Source organism: Misgurnus anguillicaudatus, chromosome 14, assembly GCF_027580225.2.
Source record: "Misgurnus anguillicaudatus chromosome 14, ASM2758022v2, whole genome shotgun sequence".
In the NCBI taxonomy this organism is placed as follows: Eukaryota; Metazoa; Chordata; class Actinopteri; order Cypriniformes; family Cobitidae; genus Misgurnus; species Misgurnus anguillicaudatus.
The window spans coordinates 31,095,596-31,116,860 of NC_073350.2; the positions used below are offsets into that span (position 1 = coordinate 31,095,596).

General features: G+C 36.1%; 2 protein-coding genes across 12 annotated transcripts in view; both read right to left on the reverse strand.

Annotated features, from left to right (window-relative positions):
* Positions 1–9,074, reverse strand: part of erc2 (ELKS/RAB6-interacting/CAST family member 2) — a 72,796-nt gene extending 63,722 nt beyond the window's left edge. For 7 of the 8 annotated variants that reach the window (XM_073876307.1, XM_073876304.1, XM_073876305.1 and 4 more), the window contains exons 1-2: positions 8,977–9,074; positions 4,723–5,478 (exon numbers count right to left, since the gene is read on the reverse strand). In XM_073876307.1, the coding sequence (XP_073732408.1) occupies positions 4,723–5,376 (654 nt within the window). In that variant the 5' untranslated portion in view covers positions 5,377–5,478; positions 8,977–9,074. Of the gene's footprint in view, positions 1–4,722; positions 5,479–8,958 lie in introns of all 8 variants that reach the window. The other variant, XM_073876301.1, reaches the window with a different exon arrangement.
* Positions 9,075–13,096: 4,022 nt separating this feature from the next.
* The window catches only part of bsnb (bassoon (presynaptic cytomatrix protein) b), a 120,218-nt gene continuing 112,049 nt past the window's right edge, over positions 13,097–21,265 (reverse strand). For all 4 annotated transcript variants that reach the window (XM_073876308.1, XM_055183597.2, XM_073876310.1 and 1 more), the window contains 6 exons: positions 20,304–21,139; positions 20,087–20,198; positions 19,627–19,752; positions 19,269–19,324; positions 18,993–19,093; positions 13,097–16,067 (listed from right to left, as the gene is read on the reverse strand). In XM_073876308.1, coding sequence (XP_073732409.1) covers positions 19,284–19,324; positions 19,627–19,752; positions 20,087–20,198; positions 20,304–21,139 — 1,115 coding nt within the window. In that variant the 3' untranslated portion in view covers positions 13,097–16,067; positions 18,993–19,093; positions 19,269–19,283. The remainder of the gene's footprint in view (positions 16,068–18,992; positions 19,094–19,268; positions 19,325–19,626; positions 19,753–20,086; positions 20,199–20,303; positions 21,140–21,265) is intronic.

The window sequence follows — 21,265 nt, forward strand, 5'->3', positions numbered from 1 at the left end:
GGTTCCATTAGTAGTAAATCGCCATCACCTGCTTTCATATGGAGCGGCATTTACTACACAAAACTGTAGTTCACTGACAATCGGGGCAATTTTGGCCCAGCTTGTCAGTGAACTACGGCTTTGTGTAGTAAATGCTGCTCTATAGCAGGTGATGGCGATTTACTACTAATGGAACCGGCTTTATTGACAAGATGCGCATGATATCGCATGCAAATTATTGCGCAACCTTATTTCATTTAACCCTAGAGTTTGGCTAAAGAAAGAAAGACATACACATCTTGGATGACATAGGGGTGAGTAAATAATCAGTAAATTTTGATTTAAGGGGTGTTATCTTTTAATCTTTTTATATGTAGATATATGTAGATTAATGTGGCCCTGTATGGGAACTGAACTTCAGTTATTTAGCTGCCTACAGCACAACTGGTTCTCCTGCAATATTGCTGCATTTTGCGTCATTCATTCTTTCATCTGTTTTAATAAGAAACCAATTTACTGCTGATGAAAAGCCACCCACAGCTGCTAATTTCTGCATTTGTTTTACTTCATCGCTAAGCTCTTTGGACTTCTTTTAGGTTAAATTTTCACAAATGTCCTTGAGACCCGCAACCTGATTCCTTTAACTGCGTGTTTTATACAGAAAATGTGATTGTTATTTAAATGATTCACAGCATAAGCCAATTATGTTTTCGGTGTTTCTCATTCATTTAACTTCTACTGAAACTGAATATTTACGAAAACTGCATAGTATAGCATAGCATGGCATCAAAACATTCAGGGCATGTATGTATGTATATTAAAAACATGAACTATTGTGGGAGATAATTAAACCGTTTCTGATTATTGGCTCCCCCTCAATGTCTATTGTGGTTACGGCCCTGGTTATCACAGGGTTCCCACGTCTTAGTTAACTTCAAATTCAAGGACCTTTCAAGGACTTTCCAGGTCCAATACCATCAAATTCAAGGAGGAAATGTGGGGACACATTTCAAGTGAGAGCAAGGTTACATCGTGTTACCTTTTAAGATACATTGTTACAGTTTTCTTTCGAGGGAACTCGCACTGCGTCACTGTGGTGACACTTTGGGAACGCCACCAAGAGTAAGTGCGTCTGAATGTGTATATCAAATTCAACCAATGATGAGGCTTAACGACAAAGACAGAGTGACGCGGGAGACAAGAAGTATATCGCTATCTGAAATATTGCCAAAGACGGCGTTACAGGGATTTAAGAAGTATGGCAAGGGAGACGCAGCGTCTCGTTCCCTTCTCAGAGAACAACAGTTACATACGTAACCCGAGACGTTTTCATGTGCCAAACACAATTATGCAAAAAAGCATTTTGGTATGAATCAACATTCGCATACAGAAGATATAAGCATTTAAAGGGAACAGTTTAGCACGTGTGCTTAAAAAGTCTACAATTTTTATGATATTATCCTACACTACACAGGGAATTATATGGAATTTTTCCAGAAAACTTCCAGCATAAAATAGATTCAAGCACTTCCAATGACATGTATATATGTATGTATATTTTCAAAAACTAGGGCCTTAATTGTTTCCCCCCAGATTCACAAACTTTCAAGGATTCAAGGACCCGTGGGAATCATATTAAACCATTTTCCCATTAAATAGTCTAGTTCATGTCTTAACGAATAAACTAACCTTGAATTAATATGTCACCGTTGTGTTTATCTGGCCATCCAATCAGGACCGTTTGCTTTCAAAAATGTGTTTTAGCAAAAGCGACTTTGCCGTGTCTATTGAAAGAGTGCCACATCTGATTAGAAGATGAAATATTAATGATTCTAAGAGCCTCTTTCCAGAAGTGCCACAAAAAGACAAAGAGGACTGAAAGAGGAAATGAGCTGTGGTGAGACGTGAGGAGCGTGACAGTGGGTGGAAGAAGAAGTGAAAGTGTGATTGTGCGTTTGAATGAAAGCGGAGGAGAAAATGAGTAGAACGTAGCCCACAGATGACACCAAACCTGAAGGCAGTGAAAAACAATCTCGGGAATGCAAAATTACCATAACCCTTAAGTAATCCTAACCTCAACTTTAAGATGTGGAGAATTTTTACTGATGACCTTCACTGAGCCTTTATTGAATTTAGTCCTCTTGTAACCAAATCTCTTGTAAAATGTAAAGAGATGCCGTGCAGTCTACTGTACTGCTGGTAACCGCCTGACTCATAAATGATTTGTAATGCTCTACATAAATGACTTAGGTCAGTATCCTTTAAAAAAGGTCCAAATATGTACCATTTAAGTACACATTTGGTACCTTTGAGGTACTAAAATGACTTCTTTTGGGAAGGTACCCCTCCCCAAGCACAGTTATGGCACTTTTCCATTGCATAGTACCCCACGGGTCGGGTCATGTCAGCTCAATTTACTTTGGCTCGGTTAGCTTTTCCATCTCTCGGACCAATTAGTGATCTACAGTGATCACGTCATGTTATAGTATCAGCTCAGCTTGAAACCTCAACCAAGGTGGTACCAAAAAAGTATTGGGTACTATGTACTATACCCAGTGGAAAAGCCCTCAAAAATGAGCTGATCCAACCCGTATAGGGTGCTATGCATTGGAAAAGTGCCATTAGGGAGTGTTTGTGGAGATTTCTTTTGACAATGCCTTTATAACAGGCATTTCGCTTGAATCAACAACTTTTCCTTAAAAAACTCAACTTGATTTTGGGACTGTCATGTTACTTTAAAGAATAGATGTGTGATGCAGACTTAGGTTTGGGTTTGAAAGATATCTTGAAGAAAGAAAAATGCTGCCTACGCTCTACAAGAGCAGTCATTATTGATGGATCATTGCTGTCTAGGTAGGCAGTTTACTAAAAAGATATATATCAAACCCACATGCCACAACTTACAGTATAATGCAAAGCATTTTATATAGCATATATATTTGGGAAAGCACAAAAAAATCACCCGCAGACAAATGTTTCACTTTCTAAGCCCCGTTCTTAAAAATAAAAGCCAGATAGCATTTTACAGACTGATGTTATCATTTTTTTGTTCCTTTGATGCCATAAAAAGGCTTTTAAAGTACTCTTTTTATAAAAAAAAAAAACATCTACTGTATGATGGTGCATCACAAATCCCAGAAGACATTTGGATTTAACACATGATATACCTGGAGCAGTCTTTTCTGAACCTAAAATGCTACACACTGCTACACTCTTTTTTAGTACAAATATCTATAAATTCTTAAATCAAGATGCATTTTCTTGAAGAGCAAAATTACTAAGAAAATAAGTGTAGTTTTCAGACAAAAAATCTGAAATTTAGGTGAATTTGTGTTTAAAGCAAAAAAATGAGTAGGACATATTTTCTTGATTTTTTCTTGAATTAAGTATTTAGGAAAAAATAGTTGAATTTAGAATATTTTTCTTGAGTTAAGCATTTAATTTTCTTATTTTTTTAGGCCATTTTGCTTATCAAGTAAATGTATTCTGATTTAAGAATTTTTAGATAGTACTTAAAACAAGACAAAAATACTATGTAAGAAAGTAATTTTTTGTGTTGTTTTTGGTACAAATATAAAAAATTCTTAAATCAGTATGCATTTTCTTGATGAACAAAATTACCTAAGAAAATAAGAAAATTAAACGATTTATTTTAAAAAAGTAACCTAAGAAAATAAGTGTAGTTTTTAGAGAGCAAATATAAAATTTAAGTGAATTTGTTTATGGTTTTTTTTTTACAGATGCTTAGAATTCAATTATTTATTATTTATTTTGGCCATAATGGTTTGCTATTTTTTTATTATTAATTTGTACAGAACACTTAAATAAACACAAATATATATACACTGCAAAAAAATATTTTCAAGGAAAAAAATCTTGGTATTTTTGTCTTGTTTTCAGTAAATATATCAAAAAAATTCCTAAATTAAGATGCTTTTTCCCAAGAAAATAAGTCTAGTTTTTAGACCAAAAATATCAAATTTAAGTGATTTTGTGCATGAAACAAGCAAAAAAATCTGATTTTTTTTTTTGCTTGTTTTATGCACAAAATCACTTAAATTTGATATCTTTGGTCTAAAAACTAGACTTATTTTCTGAGGTCGTTTTGCTCATTAAGAAAAAGCATCTTAATTTAAGAATTTTTTGATATTTTTACTAAAAACAAGACAAAAATTCTAAACAAAAAAATTCTCGAAAATCATTTTTTTGCAGTGTAAATACATTATAATTAAATGTAATAAATATTACATTTAAGTATTAAATTATTTGAAACCAAATTTCTCACAGGTAAATCCTGTACATTATATATAATCCGATATGAGAGTACTAAAACATAAAACAATCAAACAGGTGAAAAAAATGAAAATTAAATTAAAGAACACAGTCAACACAAATGTCTGCCCTAAGTCACTGTAGTGACTGTATTTTATGTTTATGAATTTTTCTTGAATTAAGCGTTTCATTTTCTTATTTTCTTTTTATTTTCTGCTCATTTTTTACTCTATTTTTTTGCTTGTTTTAAACACAAATTCACTTAAATTTTATATGTTTTTGTCTAAAAACTTTATTTATTTACTTAGTCATTTTGATCTTGTTTTAAGAATTTTTAGATATTTGTACTTAAGACAAAAATACTAAATAAGAAAGTCCTTTTTTTGCAGTGCACTAAATAACCTTATAAAGATCTTCAGTGCATTATACCCTTGATGTGACGAAACTAGAAAGTAAGGTAACCATCCTAACCTGATTCTCCTCGTGGGTCACTCGCATCTGCTCCTTCAGTATGGAGGTGCGCGCCGCCTCCTCTTTTCTCATCACCCGTTCTTTCTTCAGCTCTGGGCTCCAGAAGCTCTTGATGCTGTTGGTTGAGGAGCCCAGCTTGCTGTCTTTCAGATCTAGTTCTCTGCGAAGGAGTTCATTTTCTCTCTGCATGTCCCGGAGCTGTGCCTGCATCTCTAAAAGTTCACCCCCACCACCCCTGACCGCTTGTCGCAGCAGGGCAGATGGCGTCCCCTGGTGGTGGAGCATAGACAGCGAGCCCAAATCGCCATAGGACAACAAATCGGCGTGTGGAAGCCCGGCAGTGGCGATATTGGGGGTGCTACCCATGGCGGTGACCCGGCCGCCGTACATCGCACGGCTCGCGGCCCGACCGAGCGTCATGGTGCCTTTAGGGTAAGTAGCTGTGTATCCTACGCCTTCATGGTCGCTCAAGTACATAGGGCCGGACGTAGCGTAGGCAGCATTGAGGGACTGGATGTTCTCCATAGATAATGTCTTTCCACTCGAACTTCCGGTGTTGGCCCGACGGTGGCCGAGCCTCGGGGAACGGGGCAGCCGTGGGGAGCGCGCTGGGCTGCCCTCGATGTGGCTGACGGCACGCGCGCTGCCGTACATCTCCTAAGAGATTACTAAACCAAGAGCACAGCGTCTGTAGGAGGGGCGTGATGCACTGTGAAATCTGCCCCCTTGCCGACTGACAAGGGCATTTACGGCATCCTGAGAAGAGAAGAACAGGAGCTGTAATTTGAAGCTGAACAATAAATTTTTTTGCGTCAACTATGCTATGTAACATTTCTTTTATTTGCAATAGTTTAAATCTACACATGAAATACATACTTTACATACACATGTCAGAAAACATAAGACACAAGTCATTTTATTCTAACTTCATTTTCTTTTTCAGTAAGACCAAGTCCAAGGAACAGTACTGTCTGTTCTTCAGAAAGATGAGTCAAAATGAAAAGTGGCCCGCAGTTTCTCAGAGGTGTGGACCACTTGCTGCTTGCAGGGATGACGCTGATGCTGTGGAGAGGGTTGCTATGGTAACAGTGACTGAGCTGATAAAGAGAGCGCACCTGTTTTCATTCGTATGACCAAGCATTGAAGATGTGTGGGCATTCATGGGTGCGAGAGAGAAAGAGAGAGAGTGTGTGTGTGGGGAATGTACATTTATGCTGACATTTAGAGAGGGTGCTGCAGATGGCCGCTTCATCTGTGCACTTCCTTGCCAGAGAGAGGACATGTCCAGCACTATCAAAAAAAATTCATCTTTATGGCCAAATTCCACTCATAGCTTAGCATACCATCACACATAGCACAATGCTATAAGTTGGTGTGGATGGTTGCCAAGGTGTTGCCATGCAGATGCTTGCCAAAATCATGTGAGCACTCACTTCTCATTAAAAGGTTTGGCCAGGTCCCTTAATTCCAGTGAAAGCCAATCTTAATGCTACAGCATGCAGTGACATTTTAGAGAATTATGAGCATCCGGTTTGAAAAAGAGTTTGGGGAGGGTCTTTTCTGTTCCAACATCACAATGATTTTGTGCACAAAGTGAGACCCATAAAAAATGATTTACAAATTCTGGTGTAAAAGAGCCTGATTGGACTGCACAAAACCCAGACCTGAACCTTGACAGGTGCTTTACGGTACATTCACACAGGACGCAAGTGTTAACGCTTGACGGAAGGCTTGTCTGAAGCAACAGCCAATCACAATGGCCGCAACATATGCTCCGGTCTTCCATGAACGTAATTGGCTGGCTCTGCCTAGGTTATTTGCATAAGGCGATCTGACGCTTTGCCGCTTGAAAAGTTGAGAAAAGTTTAACTTCTGCCGCAAGTAACGGTACATTCACACGGGGCGAAAGCGTCAAGGCTTCCCATTCACTAAAAAAAAAAAGTCTTAGTATTTTTGTCTGGTTTCAGTAAAAATATCTAAAAATCTTTAAATTAAGATGCTTTTTCTTGATGAGCAAAACGACCCAAGAAAATAAGTCTAGTTTTTAGACCAAAAATATCAAATTTAAGTAATTTTGTGCATAAAACAAGCAAAAAAATCTGCCAATGGGGTACGCAAAAAAATCTTGAACATTTTTCTTAAACACTAAATTCAAGAATAATTCAAGGAAAATTTGCTTACCCCATTGGAAGATTTTTTTTTGTTAGTTTTATGCACAAAATCACTTAAATTTGATATTTTTGGTCTAAAAACTAGACTTTTTTCTTGGGTCGTTTTGCTCATCATCCTAATTTAAGAATTTTTATATATTTTTTGCAGTGTGGGTGACGTCATGCGTTGCCGAACTGAATTGTGGATCCGTTGGCTCTGAGTCACTGCCGTTGCTCGCGGTAGAAGTTGAACATTTCTCAACTTTTCAATCAGCAACATGTGCGTCAGCCAATCAGATCGCCTTATGCAAATAACCTAGGCAGAGCCAGCCAATTACGTTTATGGAAGACCGGAGCATGTGTTGCGGCTAAGGTGATTGGCTGTTGGCCACGCTTCAGACAAGCCATGCGTCAAGCGCTAATGCTTTCGCCCCGTGTGAATGTACCGTAATGGCAATGACGCGGCGCCGACGGATCCAAAATTCAGTTCGGCAACGCATGACGTGACCTATTACAAGTAAATGGGAAGCGTTAACGCTTACGCCCCGTGTCAACGTACCGTTAGAATAAACTGCCTTTCCTGGTATAAACCTTTAACACTAAGTATTAGCAACAGTAATAGTAATGTCTGTCACTGGAAGTCTGACTTATTAAACCGAATCTTTAATAAAACAAGCCTTTGGGTCTCAAATGACTTACATAAGTCAAGATAAGTCAAGAAGGAGACATTTTGAAAGAGCTGAATGACAAAAAGAGCATTGTTGGTCAGTAATACATGTATATAGAAACCAGCTGCTGTCCAGCATTACTGGTTTAATCAGTGTGCCAGGATGTATATCATGAGTCAGTAACTCTCTCTCTCTCTCTCTCTCTCTCTCTCTCTCTCTCTCTCTCTCTCTCTCTCTCTCTCTCTATCTGTCTCTCTCTCTCTCTCTCTCTCAGCCACCCACTGATGGTGAACATCGTGTGTTAATACACACACAAAGGGTAAATTACCCAGACCTGTAATTTAGGAGAAATTGGCCAAGCGATACATGACAAGCGCCAAAAAAAGACTTTCAAGTTGTGTGCATGGTTTACACCTGCAGTTTTAAGGGAATCAATTGGGAACACATGATACATTTTTTACACATTATAAGAAATAAGAGATGCATTTATGCATTTATTTCACCTGCCATGGTAACGTGTAGGCTACTAAGAGGCAGATCATTGTAAATATTACTCATCACTTTAGCTTATAAATGTAAATAATCCAATTTTTTCAATAAAAGCTTCTTGTTTTTCTCAAATAAATAATAGGTTAAATCTCATAATATGTTCAATGACAGCTCTATAGCAATTTTGCCCAGTCACAAAATAAATTGCTGACCACTGCCTGTAGGTCAAACTGTGGGGAAAATATCCTTTAACATCCCATAATGTAATCATGGGTTACCAGACACACTGCTCTTCATACAGTTCAAACACCCATAAATTCTTTTGAAGATTGAAGACAGATGCCACACGTGAAAGACCTCCCCCACCCTTCAACCACTGGTTATATAGCATCTGTTTTCTGATTGGCCCGAACCAGTGTCAATCACGACCGAAAAAATCACTCCGAGAGGCTGACAGGTCGTTCCTAAATGTGAAGAAATCACCGAGAAAATATCCTAATGCATTACACACTTGAAATTCTAATGCTTTAATTGAATGAAAACATTGCGGTGCATATATTTAACATTATTTTCAACATGAATCTTGACTGGTTACGTCGAGGTAATCGATACATATGTGAAGAGGTGACTGAACACGTTTAGACTGCATACATACAGGGATACATGCACACAGAGATACATCAAATATATCGATAGACAAAGACTCCCTTTTGTTCAAATATTGGACAAAAACCGAATATGTCTTAATCGTTAAGCAAATGCTTTTGAAACAGCATCGACCGACGCTTCACCCCGTTCATAGTACACGAGTAACGCTCATTTTATCACTCTAAAAAATATTATAATTAGTCTACATCGACGGATATGACCTCATTTAGATAATTTGCCATCCAGCTGTAGCTAATTCGGGTGAATGAAAGCTAACGTACCGTTAAAGGTTTCGTTACCTTTTCAGCGACGTCGCCGCTCCATCATCGTGCGGGTCCCCCCAGCATCAGCATCAGTATCCCACGTCCTGCATTCACTCCAGCATCAACATCCCGCGCTCGGATTGGACGCGCGTACCGAAGCCCCGCCTCCTACGCTTCTACTGAGCTTCAGAGGGGGAGGAGATTTAAAGGGCCAGCGCGCAGAACAATGACAGACGAGAGACTTCGGTCACACGAGGCGTTGTCGCCCATGCGTTTATTTCACTGCATTATAACTCGTTAGGGCTTAATTTGAAGTCATTGTAGTTTATAAGGCCAATTGATTTATAATGACAACAAATGAAGCTTGATGAGTTTATCTTTTCGTGTCCAATAACAAGGATACAAAAATCATATTTTATTTTACTAAAACACTGTGCATATCTTAATAAATGAACAAATATGTGTGTTAGTCAGAAATAAAATGTGTGAATTGAAATAAAAATAATGATTTAAAATAAGAGATAGATAGACACTTCATTAACCCATGTGACGAAACTGTTTGCAGTACGAACAACACATATGCTATACTGTAAAATACAGGACAAAATATACATTTAGCATGTAGTATGAATAAAAAAGAGCTATGACAAAGACACAACCAATGAAACAGAACCACAACCAGGAAATAACACTACAACATTGTTCAAAATCAGGATTTTGTACCTTATTATCTTATTAATATTCCTATATTAAAGACATATATATTTTTACATACTTTTTTGGAACACACAATTTTAAACATGTATTTGTTTGAAAATATGTATATTTAATCTTTCCATGCTTTGGTACACTGCAAAAAATGATTTGAGCAAAAAATCTTGAAAATTTTTCTTGAATTTAGTGTTTAAGAAAAAATTTCAAGATTTTTTGCTCAAATCATTGGCAGTTTTTTTTTTGCTTGTTTTATGCACAAAATCACTTAAATTTGATGTTTTTGGTCTAAAAACTAGACTTCCTTTCTTGGGTCATTTTGCTCATCAAGAAAAGCATCTTAATTTTAGAATTTTTAGATATTTTTACTGAAAACAAGACAAAAATACTAAGAATTTTTTTCTTGAAAATAATTTTTGCAGTGTAATTAAAAGTCCTGAAAGTCTTTGATTTTATTTTAAGTCTGTTATTTTAAGTCTTTAAATCTAATTTAACAATAACTGTGTGTTCATCTTAATGTATTCTGTCAAGGTCACATTTAAAGAACTTTCCATGAAGCATGAGCTGTCTACCGTCTAGGCCATGCCAATCATATTCGGCCAAGTGTGGTCATGTGACTCTTGCTGTATTTGTCTATGATGCCTCCGGTGCTTTGCGATTGGCTGAGTGACACTCAGTGACTTTCTCCAGACATGATGCTTGAGGATGGAGACGGTCTGTCATACCATTACCCTGGGCACTAGAAGCTATTAACTTGGTAGTGAATATGTTCAGACTGAGCTAAAGATAAATATATTTGTAGCATTCTTGAAATATAGGCCCTAATAGCACTCTGTAAGAAGATTTAATAGTGCTGGTAATATAATGTACAATATAATCGATTTATTTGTAAGGCATATATGATAATATCATTGTGACATGATGTTTAAAGTCTACTGTGGTGAATAAAGCACTGCGGTAAAGTGGTAGTCTATTGTTCATTATCTAATGGTAAAGGGAAAAGTTGTGAATGTACATATTAAGCAACACATAAATTAGTTGTGATTTATAGCTGTTGTGCTTCTCATTTATCTTTAAATAAATGAAATGTTAATTACACCATGACCTGTGAAGTTCACAACAAATGAATTGATTAGTCTGTGGAAATGACTCAACTGTGCATGACAACCTAACAACCAGCGAATCTAGTCCCTTGGTGATGTGAGTTATATCATACCACAGCCTTTTTTTATATGCTATATAGTAAGCGCCTCCCTGGCACTGAGGGATTTTAGCAAACATTGATGTTGAATATGTGTGACAGTGGGTGGACAAGTAAACACATGCACAGTTACACAAACAGCACAACAGTAATGTCTAATAGATAACAGAAGGACTATTGGGACTCAAGCTTTTGCATTACTACAAAGTTAGTTGTATCTTCATAAAGAATAATGGATAGCCTGTATTTATTTTTAAACACAGATGGTTCTACTTAAAAGCCTCAGAATGAAGAATTTAATGCCAGGGCACAAAATATTGATGATTTATTGAGGGTTAATTGATTGATTTACATTAAATTAACAAGCAGACTGCAAAGCCCATTTCAAAAGTCTTTCTCCATGAAAGTGCTCATAGCTCAGATAAAGAACGGTGCATTGCTGACATCTAGTGGCTTTATGAAAACGTACATTTTATTGTTGGAAATCCATTTTTATTTTGGGGAGATTTGGGGAAAGTTTTTTTTTACACCTGCTTGAGCATTTGTATCCTGACATATGCCAACAAGACCCTCTTTGTCTCTCTGATCAATTAAAAAGTAAAAAAAAATACATTTTAGCCTACTAAAGGAAGTAAAAAAATGTAAGTGGCCCCTGATGCAAGTCACCATCATTATAACATGGCTGTGAACGAAATAGCCCCTCATTTACTACTCCCTAGTAGTCCACTAGTTCACTCGCTGTAGTGCGGCGCCATCTTCCGCCGTGATGCGAGAATTCATTCGGCGCGAGGCGAGCAGTCGACGACTAGCGGCTAAAAGTGAGTGTACTGGTACATTGTGGGTTTAAAAAAAGTATGTTCCCTCAAATAGTGCAGTAATTGAGGATATAGTTGGCTATTTCGGACAGTAATAGATCCAAATTGTAGACGACAGCGATACAAACTTTATGAAGCTTAAAAGTATTGCGGTTCCCTTATTTGCCGGTAGGGGCCCCTGAAGCTCAAAAGTGAAACTGCGTTTATAACAAAAGTGATGTCTAACTTTGAACAATTGACATATTCGCTGTTATATTAAACTATTTTAAAGATGCATTAAATAATATATACAGTTTGCATGTTGCATTGGTGTATTTGAAGCATAAACCGAAGATTAAAGATTGATATTAATGAGTGAAATCAAACTTTGATGCTCCTATCTAATAAGAAGACTTTACGATTTCACAGACATGCTCACAAATTGTAGTGACAGTGTATGCTTTTTTGTATATTTGAATAAAACCCAGATTCTCTTATATGCTGTGGTTTGCCTTTAATAATTTTGCAATTTAGTTTGTCCATTTTGAACCACACATCATATTTTGGGGATTTAATTTAACAAAATTGGACAAATTTCACCCCAAACATAATTTTTGTCCACTACTGTATGCAGTGTTGGGTGTAACTAGTTACTAAGTAATTAGTTACTGTAATTTCTTTTTCCTTGAAACTCTTATTTTTCCAGTAATTTAATTGTACAGTTATTTCTGATGTAATTGAACTAAATACATTGTATGCACTGTAGAACAATTATATATAATACAATAGTGACGTTAATATAAAAATTTAAAGTCCATTTTTTCTGTATCCTTCTTACCTTAAATACTTTGATAAGTTGATAAGAATAAATCTAGAGAAGTAATTAGCATTAATATTACTGATATATTGGCTGTTTTTTAGTAATTAAAAAGCAAATATTAATGCCTGATTTTGCGAAACCTTTTTCTACTTTCCCAATTTCTACCAATAATTCAACTTATCAACTACTTTACTAAGAATGAATAAGCATTAATTAGGACTTTATTGAGGCAAAAGTGGTTAATAGTGAGAATTGGACCTTAAAAAGTGTGACCATATACTTTTTTATGATTTATTCTAACCGTTTCAAGCCTGTCTTTGTATAATTTACTAAATAGGATTTAGAAAGTAATTCAATACTTTTTGGAAAAAGTAATTTTTACAGTTATGTAATTACATGATTGAAGATCTAATTAGTAACTAGTAATTAATTCCTTTTTTTAACACTGACTGTATGTACCTGGACTACAATAAATATGTGCCCTGAATGAACTGTCAATGGCTTTACACCTGCTTTTTACTATTACTTGTTGAAAAAGCACACCTCTCAGCTAGATTGAGGAATGGGATGAGATTTACTTTTTTATAGTTTGGAAAGAGTGATGAGGTGTTATCAATACACAAGATCATGTAAATGACAATTTTTTGTCTTTATTCTTCTCCAGTCTGGAAACAAATTGCAGGTTCAATATTTTCATAATCACATTACATGACATGATGCACCAAAATTTATCTTTTTAACAGGAATACATTAAAATAAAACACAATATTTCACAATGAATACTGGACTCACATTTAGCCCATTGCACTTACAACAGTGAGTGAATCTTTCATTTGTGAGCTTGTTTTATTGGTCGCCTTGATCACGTTTAGCCAATTTCAATTATAATACACATAAATGAATATTTAATCTAAACTCACTTTTCTGTCATAATGGAAGCCACTTACTGTAAATAATTTCCATTGTAACAACACAATACGTACTGTATAGAACCCCACACAGACCCAATGGTTTGATTTTAAGTGTCTCTTTTAACCTCTGTTGTCAACAGTCATTGAGAGCCAGCAACATATACGATGATTTTTTTCCTCATAATAATAATAATAACAATAATCATCATTATTCTTTTATACACAAAAGCACAAAAGGTTGGCAACAGGGCCGATGTGAAGTTGCACAAGACGGCCATCATTATTTTACTCATGATATTTAAACACTGTACAAAATAACCAAGTCAGTATTTACAGCGACAGTTAGTGTATGTTTGTGTGTGTGACTTTGTGTGCGTGCACATGCCTGTTTGTGTGTGGATATGTTTGCTTTCGCGTACTTTTATTTATTTATCACTGTGGCCGGCTTTTGTGATGGCAACTTTGGCTCATGCACTTGTTATTGGATATCTCCATGGTAACAGTGATGTCATTCTTCATTGACTAAACAGCATTCCAGTATCAAAAAGGAAAAAATACATCGAATGAGTGACGTCTCACCTAACGCAAATAGTAATAATGAACAGTTTGTGCTTTCAACGTGCATGCCCTGATTTTCATATGAATGAAAATGGTGCATTCATGCTACATACACTAATTACAAGCAGGTAACTTATGACTAGTCAGCTGTTTTAGATTGAAACCACATACAAGTTTTCATTTTCAGATCTTCAGACTGAGCTATAGTAGAGGAGAGCTTATCCAAAAATAAAAATCCTGTCGTTTAATCCACCTCATATTGTTTTGAACCTCCCACTGTGTAAAAAACGTACAAAAGCTATCATTGGGACGGTGCTCCTTAAAAAGGTACATTTCGGCACAGATATTTGATACCAATATGTACCTAATATGCACCCTTTAGGTACTTTTATGACAGGATATGACCCCAGTGACAGCTTCTGTATGTATATCTGATATAATAAGCATTAACATTCATATATATGTAAGTACTTGTCAGATATGAAATAAATCAATTCATGAGGACAAGTAAAGGGACATCATTTTCATTTTTTGGTCTTGGCTTTGATCTCATCAACATAGCTCTGGTTCCTATGCTTATTTTCCATCATTATCTTGGTTGTCTTCATCAAGGTCACAGAATATCAGAGACCGTTTACACGAAATTATGACACCATAACACAAGACAAAAACAAAACAACTTTGTGGATGGAGATGAAATAACTAGTGCATAAGCTGGATGCCCGACTGAGACACAAAGACCAGATGATGACACCACGAAGAGCCAAAGAGAGCTGAGCAGATTCATGCCGCAAGCAACAGAGATGGTGGATGTCCAAGACCAACAGTCCACACAAGTTAACCCTTTGGCAACAGATTCCCTGAAAACTAGGGAAGACGAGGGCATGCCGGTAAAATAAAAAGGAGAACTTTTGATATTGGCATACATACAAACATGTCCTTATTCGTACCTGAACCCTACCGTCACGCAGTATTGGTGAAGGATGTTATGGTTTTACATGAATTATTGCATAGAAGAACATTTGAAATCGGTTCGTACTTTCATCCTAAGTGGATTTACAGACCGGTTAATGTGTTTTTGGGTAATATGTATGTTTAAGTATGTGGTTTGTTGTATGACAAAAGTAGATTTGTGAGGAACTTTAAACAACAAAATGATTGTGCTCTGGGAGGATAAGCATGCTATTGCTTTAGGAAAAAACACTCAAATTAAATGTATATGTACTGTATATATAGAAGAAATGTGTGAAAATATAAATAGTGATACCAAAGATTAAACATAGAAATCCATACACAAATTAATATCTTACATTAGCAGAGTGTTTATGAGATATATGTACATGTTCAGGAGTGTACACTTGTGCAAAATAAATCAAGTAAGGATGATTTAAAAAAAATATATGTGAGGTAAAACATATCAGTAAGGCTTATGTAAAAAAAATTAGGCAAAAAAAGAGAATTCTGGGATAGTAATGGCATAACATTATATAAATAATAATAATGGATACGACTATACTAACATTCTGACCTATTACAGACCTCTGGACTTGACTAGACATTAAAGAACCAGCTTTTTACACAATGTGCACATGGCTTCACCCTTAAAGACTCTGAAAAGGTGTCTAGATATGGATTCATATATATATCTCATATATGTATACATATATATTTTTTGTGCGTGCAATCCATGTCCACAGTTTACACATTTGCATTCAGTACACACGTGACAAAAAGATTAAGGAAGAAAGGAAAACATTCATAAAGAGAGGGTCAATCATCGCCATATTGGAATGTCAAGATCTTAGAAATCGAGCATATGCGTTTTTAACAGAGCAATAGAGACATTGTTCGTTTAAAGCCTTCGTCGAAAGTCGTTCTCCATCGTTCCTGTGTCCCGAGTCTTCATTTGAACTGTGAAAAGCTAAGATCTGCAGCTGCCAGAGAACCTCACACGGCTTTAAAACAGGGTCACCTGAGCACTGATATGTTGCGATTGCTTCAACAGCGATAGAAAGGCTATGGAAGAGAGATTTAGCATCCATGTAGGTTGATTGGTTATACAGATTTCATCAGGTAGACTATACCTTTGAATTTCCTATTGGGAATTTTGATAGATTTTTTGGATTATTCATCTGGGGAGACAGAAAGAAAGAAATAGTAACTTATTTGATATTTTCACTCAATATTCAAAGCACTCAATAATAAGACAAGGGTGAACTGTTAGAAAATGTGCTCAAAATATTTACCCCATCTATTACTGGGGCAGTACCCTTTACACTGCAAAAAATGATTTTCAAGAAAAAAAATTCTTAGTATTTTTGTCTTGTTTTCAGTAAAATATCTCAAACTTCTTAAATAAGATGCTTTTTCTTGATGAGCAAAACGACCCAAGAAAATAAGTCTAGTTTTTAGACCAAAAATATCAAATTTAAGTGATTTTGTGCATAAAACAAGCAAAATAATCACCCAATGGGGTAAGCAAAAAAATCTTGAACATTTTTCTTAAAAACTAAATTCAAGAAAAATTCAAGAAAATTTACTTACCCCGTTGGCAGATTTTTTGCTCGTTTTATGCAAAAAATCACTTAAATTTGATATGTTTGGTCTAAACACTAGACGTAGTTTTGCTCTTCAAGAAAAAGCATCTTAATTTAAGAAGTTTTAGATATTTTTACTGAAAACAAGACAAAAATATTAAGAATCTTTTTTTCTTGAAAATCATTTTTTGCAGTGCATATACACAAATTGTCAATTTCACTCAAAATTATCTTGAATTTAATCTTTAAGAAAAATGTTCAAGATTTTTTTTTGCTTACCCCATTGGCAGATTTTTTTGCTTGTTCTATGCACAAAATTCAATTCAATTCAATTTTATTTATTTTATTTATTTACAAAATCACTTAAATTTGATATTTTTTGTCTTAAAACTAGACTTATTTTCTTGGGTAGTTTTGCTCATCAAGAAAAAGCATCTTAATTTAAGATTTCATATATTTTTACTGAAAACAAGACAAAAATACTAAGAATTTTTTTCTTGAAAATCATTGAAAGTCATTTGGTACACTGCAAGAAATTACTTTCTTAATTAGTATTTTTGTCTTGTTTTTAGCACAAATATCAAAAAATTCTGAAATTAAGATGCATTTTCTTTATGAACAAAATTACCTAAGAAAAACATTTTTTAAACAAAAAAACATAAAATTAAAGTAAATTTGTGCTTAAAACAAGCCAAAACAATTAGCATTTTTTAACACTTAATTCAAGAAAATTTCAATAATGTTCTCACCCCATTGGCAGATTTTTTGCTTGTTTAAAGCACAAATTCACTTAAGTTGTATTTTTTTGTCTTAGGTAATTTTGCTGATCAAGAAAATAAATCTTGATTTAAAGTTTTTTTTAGATATTTGTACTGAAAACAAGACAAAAATACTAACATTTTTTTTTTCTTGAAAATCTTTTTTTGCAGTGTGTACATTTAGTACACTGCATAAAATGACTTTCTTAATTAGTATTTTTGTCTTGTTTTTAGCACAAATGTCAAAAAAATTCTGAAATTAAGATTAAAAATATTTTTTAAATAAAAAACATAAAATTGTGCTTAAAACAAGCCAAAAAATTTAGCATTTTTAACACTTAATTCAAGAAAATTTCAAAAATGTTGGCAGATTTTTTGCTTGTTTAAAGCTCAAATTCACTTAAGTTGTATATTTTTTTGTTTGTTTCTAAGGTAATTTTGCTGATCAAGAAAATAAATCTTGATTTAAAGTTTTTTAGATATTTATACTGAAAACAAGACAAAAACACTAAGTAAGAAAGTCATCATTTGCAGTGTTGTACTTAAAAAGTTAATTTTAGTACCTCAAAGGTACATACACTGAAAAAAAAATATTCATTCAATTTACTCCATTTTTTAAGGTAAGTGGTTGCAATCAATTTATTTAAGCTACATTTAAACAAACGTTTTTTTATGTAGCTTAAATAAATTGATTGCAACCACTTACCTTAAAAATATTGAGTAAATTGAATGAATCATTTTTCAGTGTATTGGTACCAAATATGTACATTTCTGTACCTAAATGGTACATATTAGGACCTTTTCTGACCATTTTTCTGACCTTTTACCATGATTTTTGTCTCTTTTTCAAAGTAATATACTGTATACACTGGAATAAAACATTTCGTACAGAATCAGATGTTGTATTGAATGGGGTAGCATTTCTTTAATTATATGGTTTATACACTTCTACCTTCAGCAACACTAGATGGCACGAGAGGCTGAATTTATCACACCAGCAAATTGCATACCATCTGATTCAATCATACACAAATAACAGAACATATGGACATAAACACAAAGAATCTGGCATTGCCACAATAAATGTGAAGTAATAGCTATTTAAGAACGGCACATATATTGAGAAAAAGTGGTAGATAGTAATGCAGAGCATGCATTTAGCAAGACAAGTTTAAATACACAATGCAGCATAAATGCAGCCACTATCATTTCAAAGAATTACCTTGAATGTCTGAGGGGTGTATTTGACAGACATTTCACTATGACAGCATTAACAAACCACGCTGATGTACAGTTTAAAGGATTTTGATCGGGCAGTAAGCCAAGAGATAAATCGGTTTAGAATTGGTTGTAGGAGACCCTAAACCTGTTTTATCCCAGATCCTTTCTCTTGATCTACACATGCACCACACCCACTGACAGCCAATGTATAGCTGAGATGTAGAACATTGCTTTAACTCTGCAAAAGGTCATAGGTTCGAACCCAATGAACCCACATAGTGATAAAAAAAATATATATACCTTGTAATGCACTATTAGTCGCTTTGGCTAAAATGCAAAAATGTAATAAGAAATTTGAGAGATGCTAAATATAGGACTGATTTTTTGGTTTATCTATCACATTGAAAACAGAAGATGGGATTGAGTGCTTAATGGCATATAATATTTGAATGCATTGAGCTCTGCACTGCAAAAAATGATTTTCAAGAAAAAAAATTCTTAGTATTTTTGTCTTGTTTTCAGTACAGTACAGTTTACTCACCAGTATCCTCAGGTGTACCCCGCTGTCAGCTGAAGATGTTGAATGGCAGATACAAATTCATAGTTTTTTTCAGCTCTTACATTTCAAGTCACTGCCAAAGCCTGAAACAAAATTAGATGTAACCGGATATTACTGGTGTAAAACATGTCTACTTTATTCTCAATAATATATCAAAAGCTATGTTTTACCAGCCATATCAGAGCCAACTTACCACCAGTTTGCATTTAACCAGTCTGAAAAAGCATGTAAAATTTGTGATAGGTTAACAAACCTCACCTTACTATTAACACATCACCAAAGTGAAGTAAACTTCTTCCCGAGAGCAGATACAGCTGTGTGAAAGATACACATTTTTTAGAAACATAAAAAACAAGCCGCAATATTGTGACATATAAAGAAAACCTAGAAGTAGTAGTAAACTCATAATATGATAAAATTACACCCCTTCACCATTTCGCATTAACCCCTGGATACTCCCTTGGGCTATCTTTCAAATTGCTGTTGTGGACGAAAACCATCTGCTAAATGGCAACTAATTACTATCCTCAGCCAAGACATGTCACATATTCTCCATAACATCTGTCTCTATTTCTGTTGCCAAAATCTGGATTGCTAATATTTCACAGTTTCATACCATCTCCCAATTTTCCTGCTTGTTCTGCGGCTCCACCCTGCAGGATCTTTGTGAGAACATTCTCCCCTTCTGCAGGTTGCTGAGCAGCGCTGCCTATGCCCCCTGGTCGGGGTGCTGCCTTTGACCCTGGAGAGAGAAAGACCTTAGTGATGGTACAACAAAGTTTACAGTACGTACCTGACTAATCAGAAGGGGCTCTAAAAGATTCAAACTTTGAATATGAGAATATGGGATAAGGTTGAGCAAAAGGACGACTGACTGCATTAAAAAATAGTACATTCTTGCAACAGAAGTTTTAAAACCTAAAAGGCTCAATTTGTATTCCTTTATTGACAGAAGACAAGGAATGAAGTACTAAGTGCACTTGCATAGAGTTACTCAACTGTTTCCAGCATCTCTGTAAAACAAAATCATACTGAGAAGAAGGCTGCCTTGAATTAGTCATTTTGGTACTACTTACCGATGCCTGTGACTGGAGTCTGGGGTATTTTTGCAGTCTGCGGTACAGCTTTTGAACCAATAGCGACTGCAGGAGTTGGCACAGCAGCAGGCGGAGCTGTGTCTGGCTTTGCCTGTGCAGATATTGTAAACAATTGCTTTTGTACCACATGTAAAACACAACACAGTAAAATACCTTAAAGAACAACTTGCCACTACAACAATGAATGAAAACTCACCATAGCAGGAGCTGGTTGGGCAGTGGTTGGTGCTCCTGGCTGTTGTCTTGCCTGTGCTGGAGCCTGACCTGGCTTAGGTTGCTGCTGAGTTGTACCTGTTCCTGTGCCAGCCATTGTGGTGGTGGGCTGTGTTGTTCCCATTTGGGTGGCTGGCTGTTGCCCAGGCTGCTGTGGTGACTGCTGCTGCGTACGGGTCGTTTGTCCCAATTGTTGCGGTCCTTGCTGTGCTGTCTCAGGTGGCTGCTTGGTAGATCCTTGCTGACCTGTTGAAGATCGTTGCTGTCCTTGCTGTGGTGGTGGTTGCTGTTCTCCATGCTGCTGCCTGGAACCTGTGGAGGGCTCCTGCCTCCTGGATGAACTCGGTTGCCTTTGTCCCCGCTGTCCAGTTGAGCCATGTTGGTGGCCGGATGGATCACGAGAGTAGTCTCCTGAGTCTCGGTGGTTGACAGATCGTGGATCGGAGGATCTTTTCTGTGAAGTGGACGAGCTGGTTCGGGTATCCGTGCGAGCAGAAGGATCTTTTGGATGGGATCGTGTAGATCGTGTTGACCTGGGATCATCTGAGGAATGCCGGGAAGAGGAGTGTCTTCCTGAGCTGCTAACATGGTGACGGTGTTCGCGAGATGAGGTGGAAGAAGGATGTCGCTGATGACCGTATTCGTCTTGAGGCCAAAGGTCTTCTTCAGGGGGCTCGTCGTAATCATGGTAGGTGTGCTTAACATTGCCTCTCCTGCTAGAGGATGAATGACTTCCACTCCCGTGATGTCTAGAGCGATCTGACCGAGGTTCACGTGGCTTTTCAAACCAATCTGTCTCCTCCTGACCCAGATGATAGGCTTTTTGGGAAATTAAGCAAAAGGTCAATATGTTATGCTGTGCAAAAGGGCAGAATATGAACATAACGAAGCCATGCAGGGGATGAAGCACAATGCCCAAATCCCAATAACAAAAAAACTCAAAGC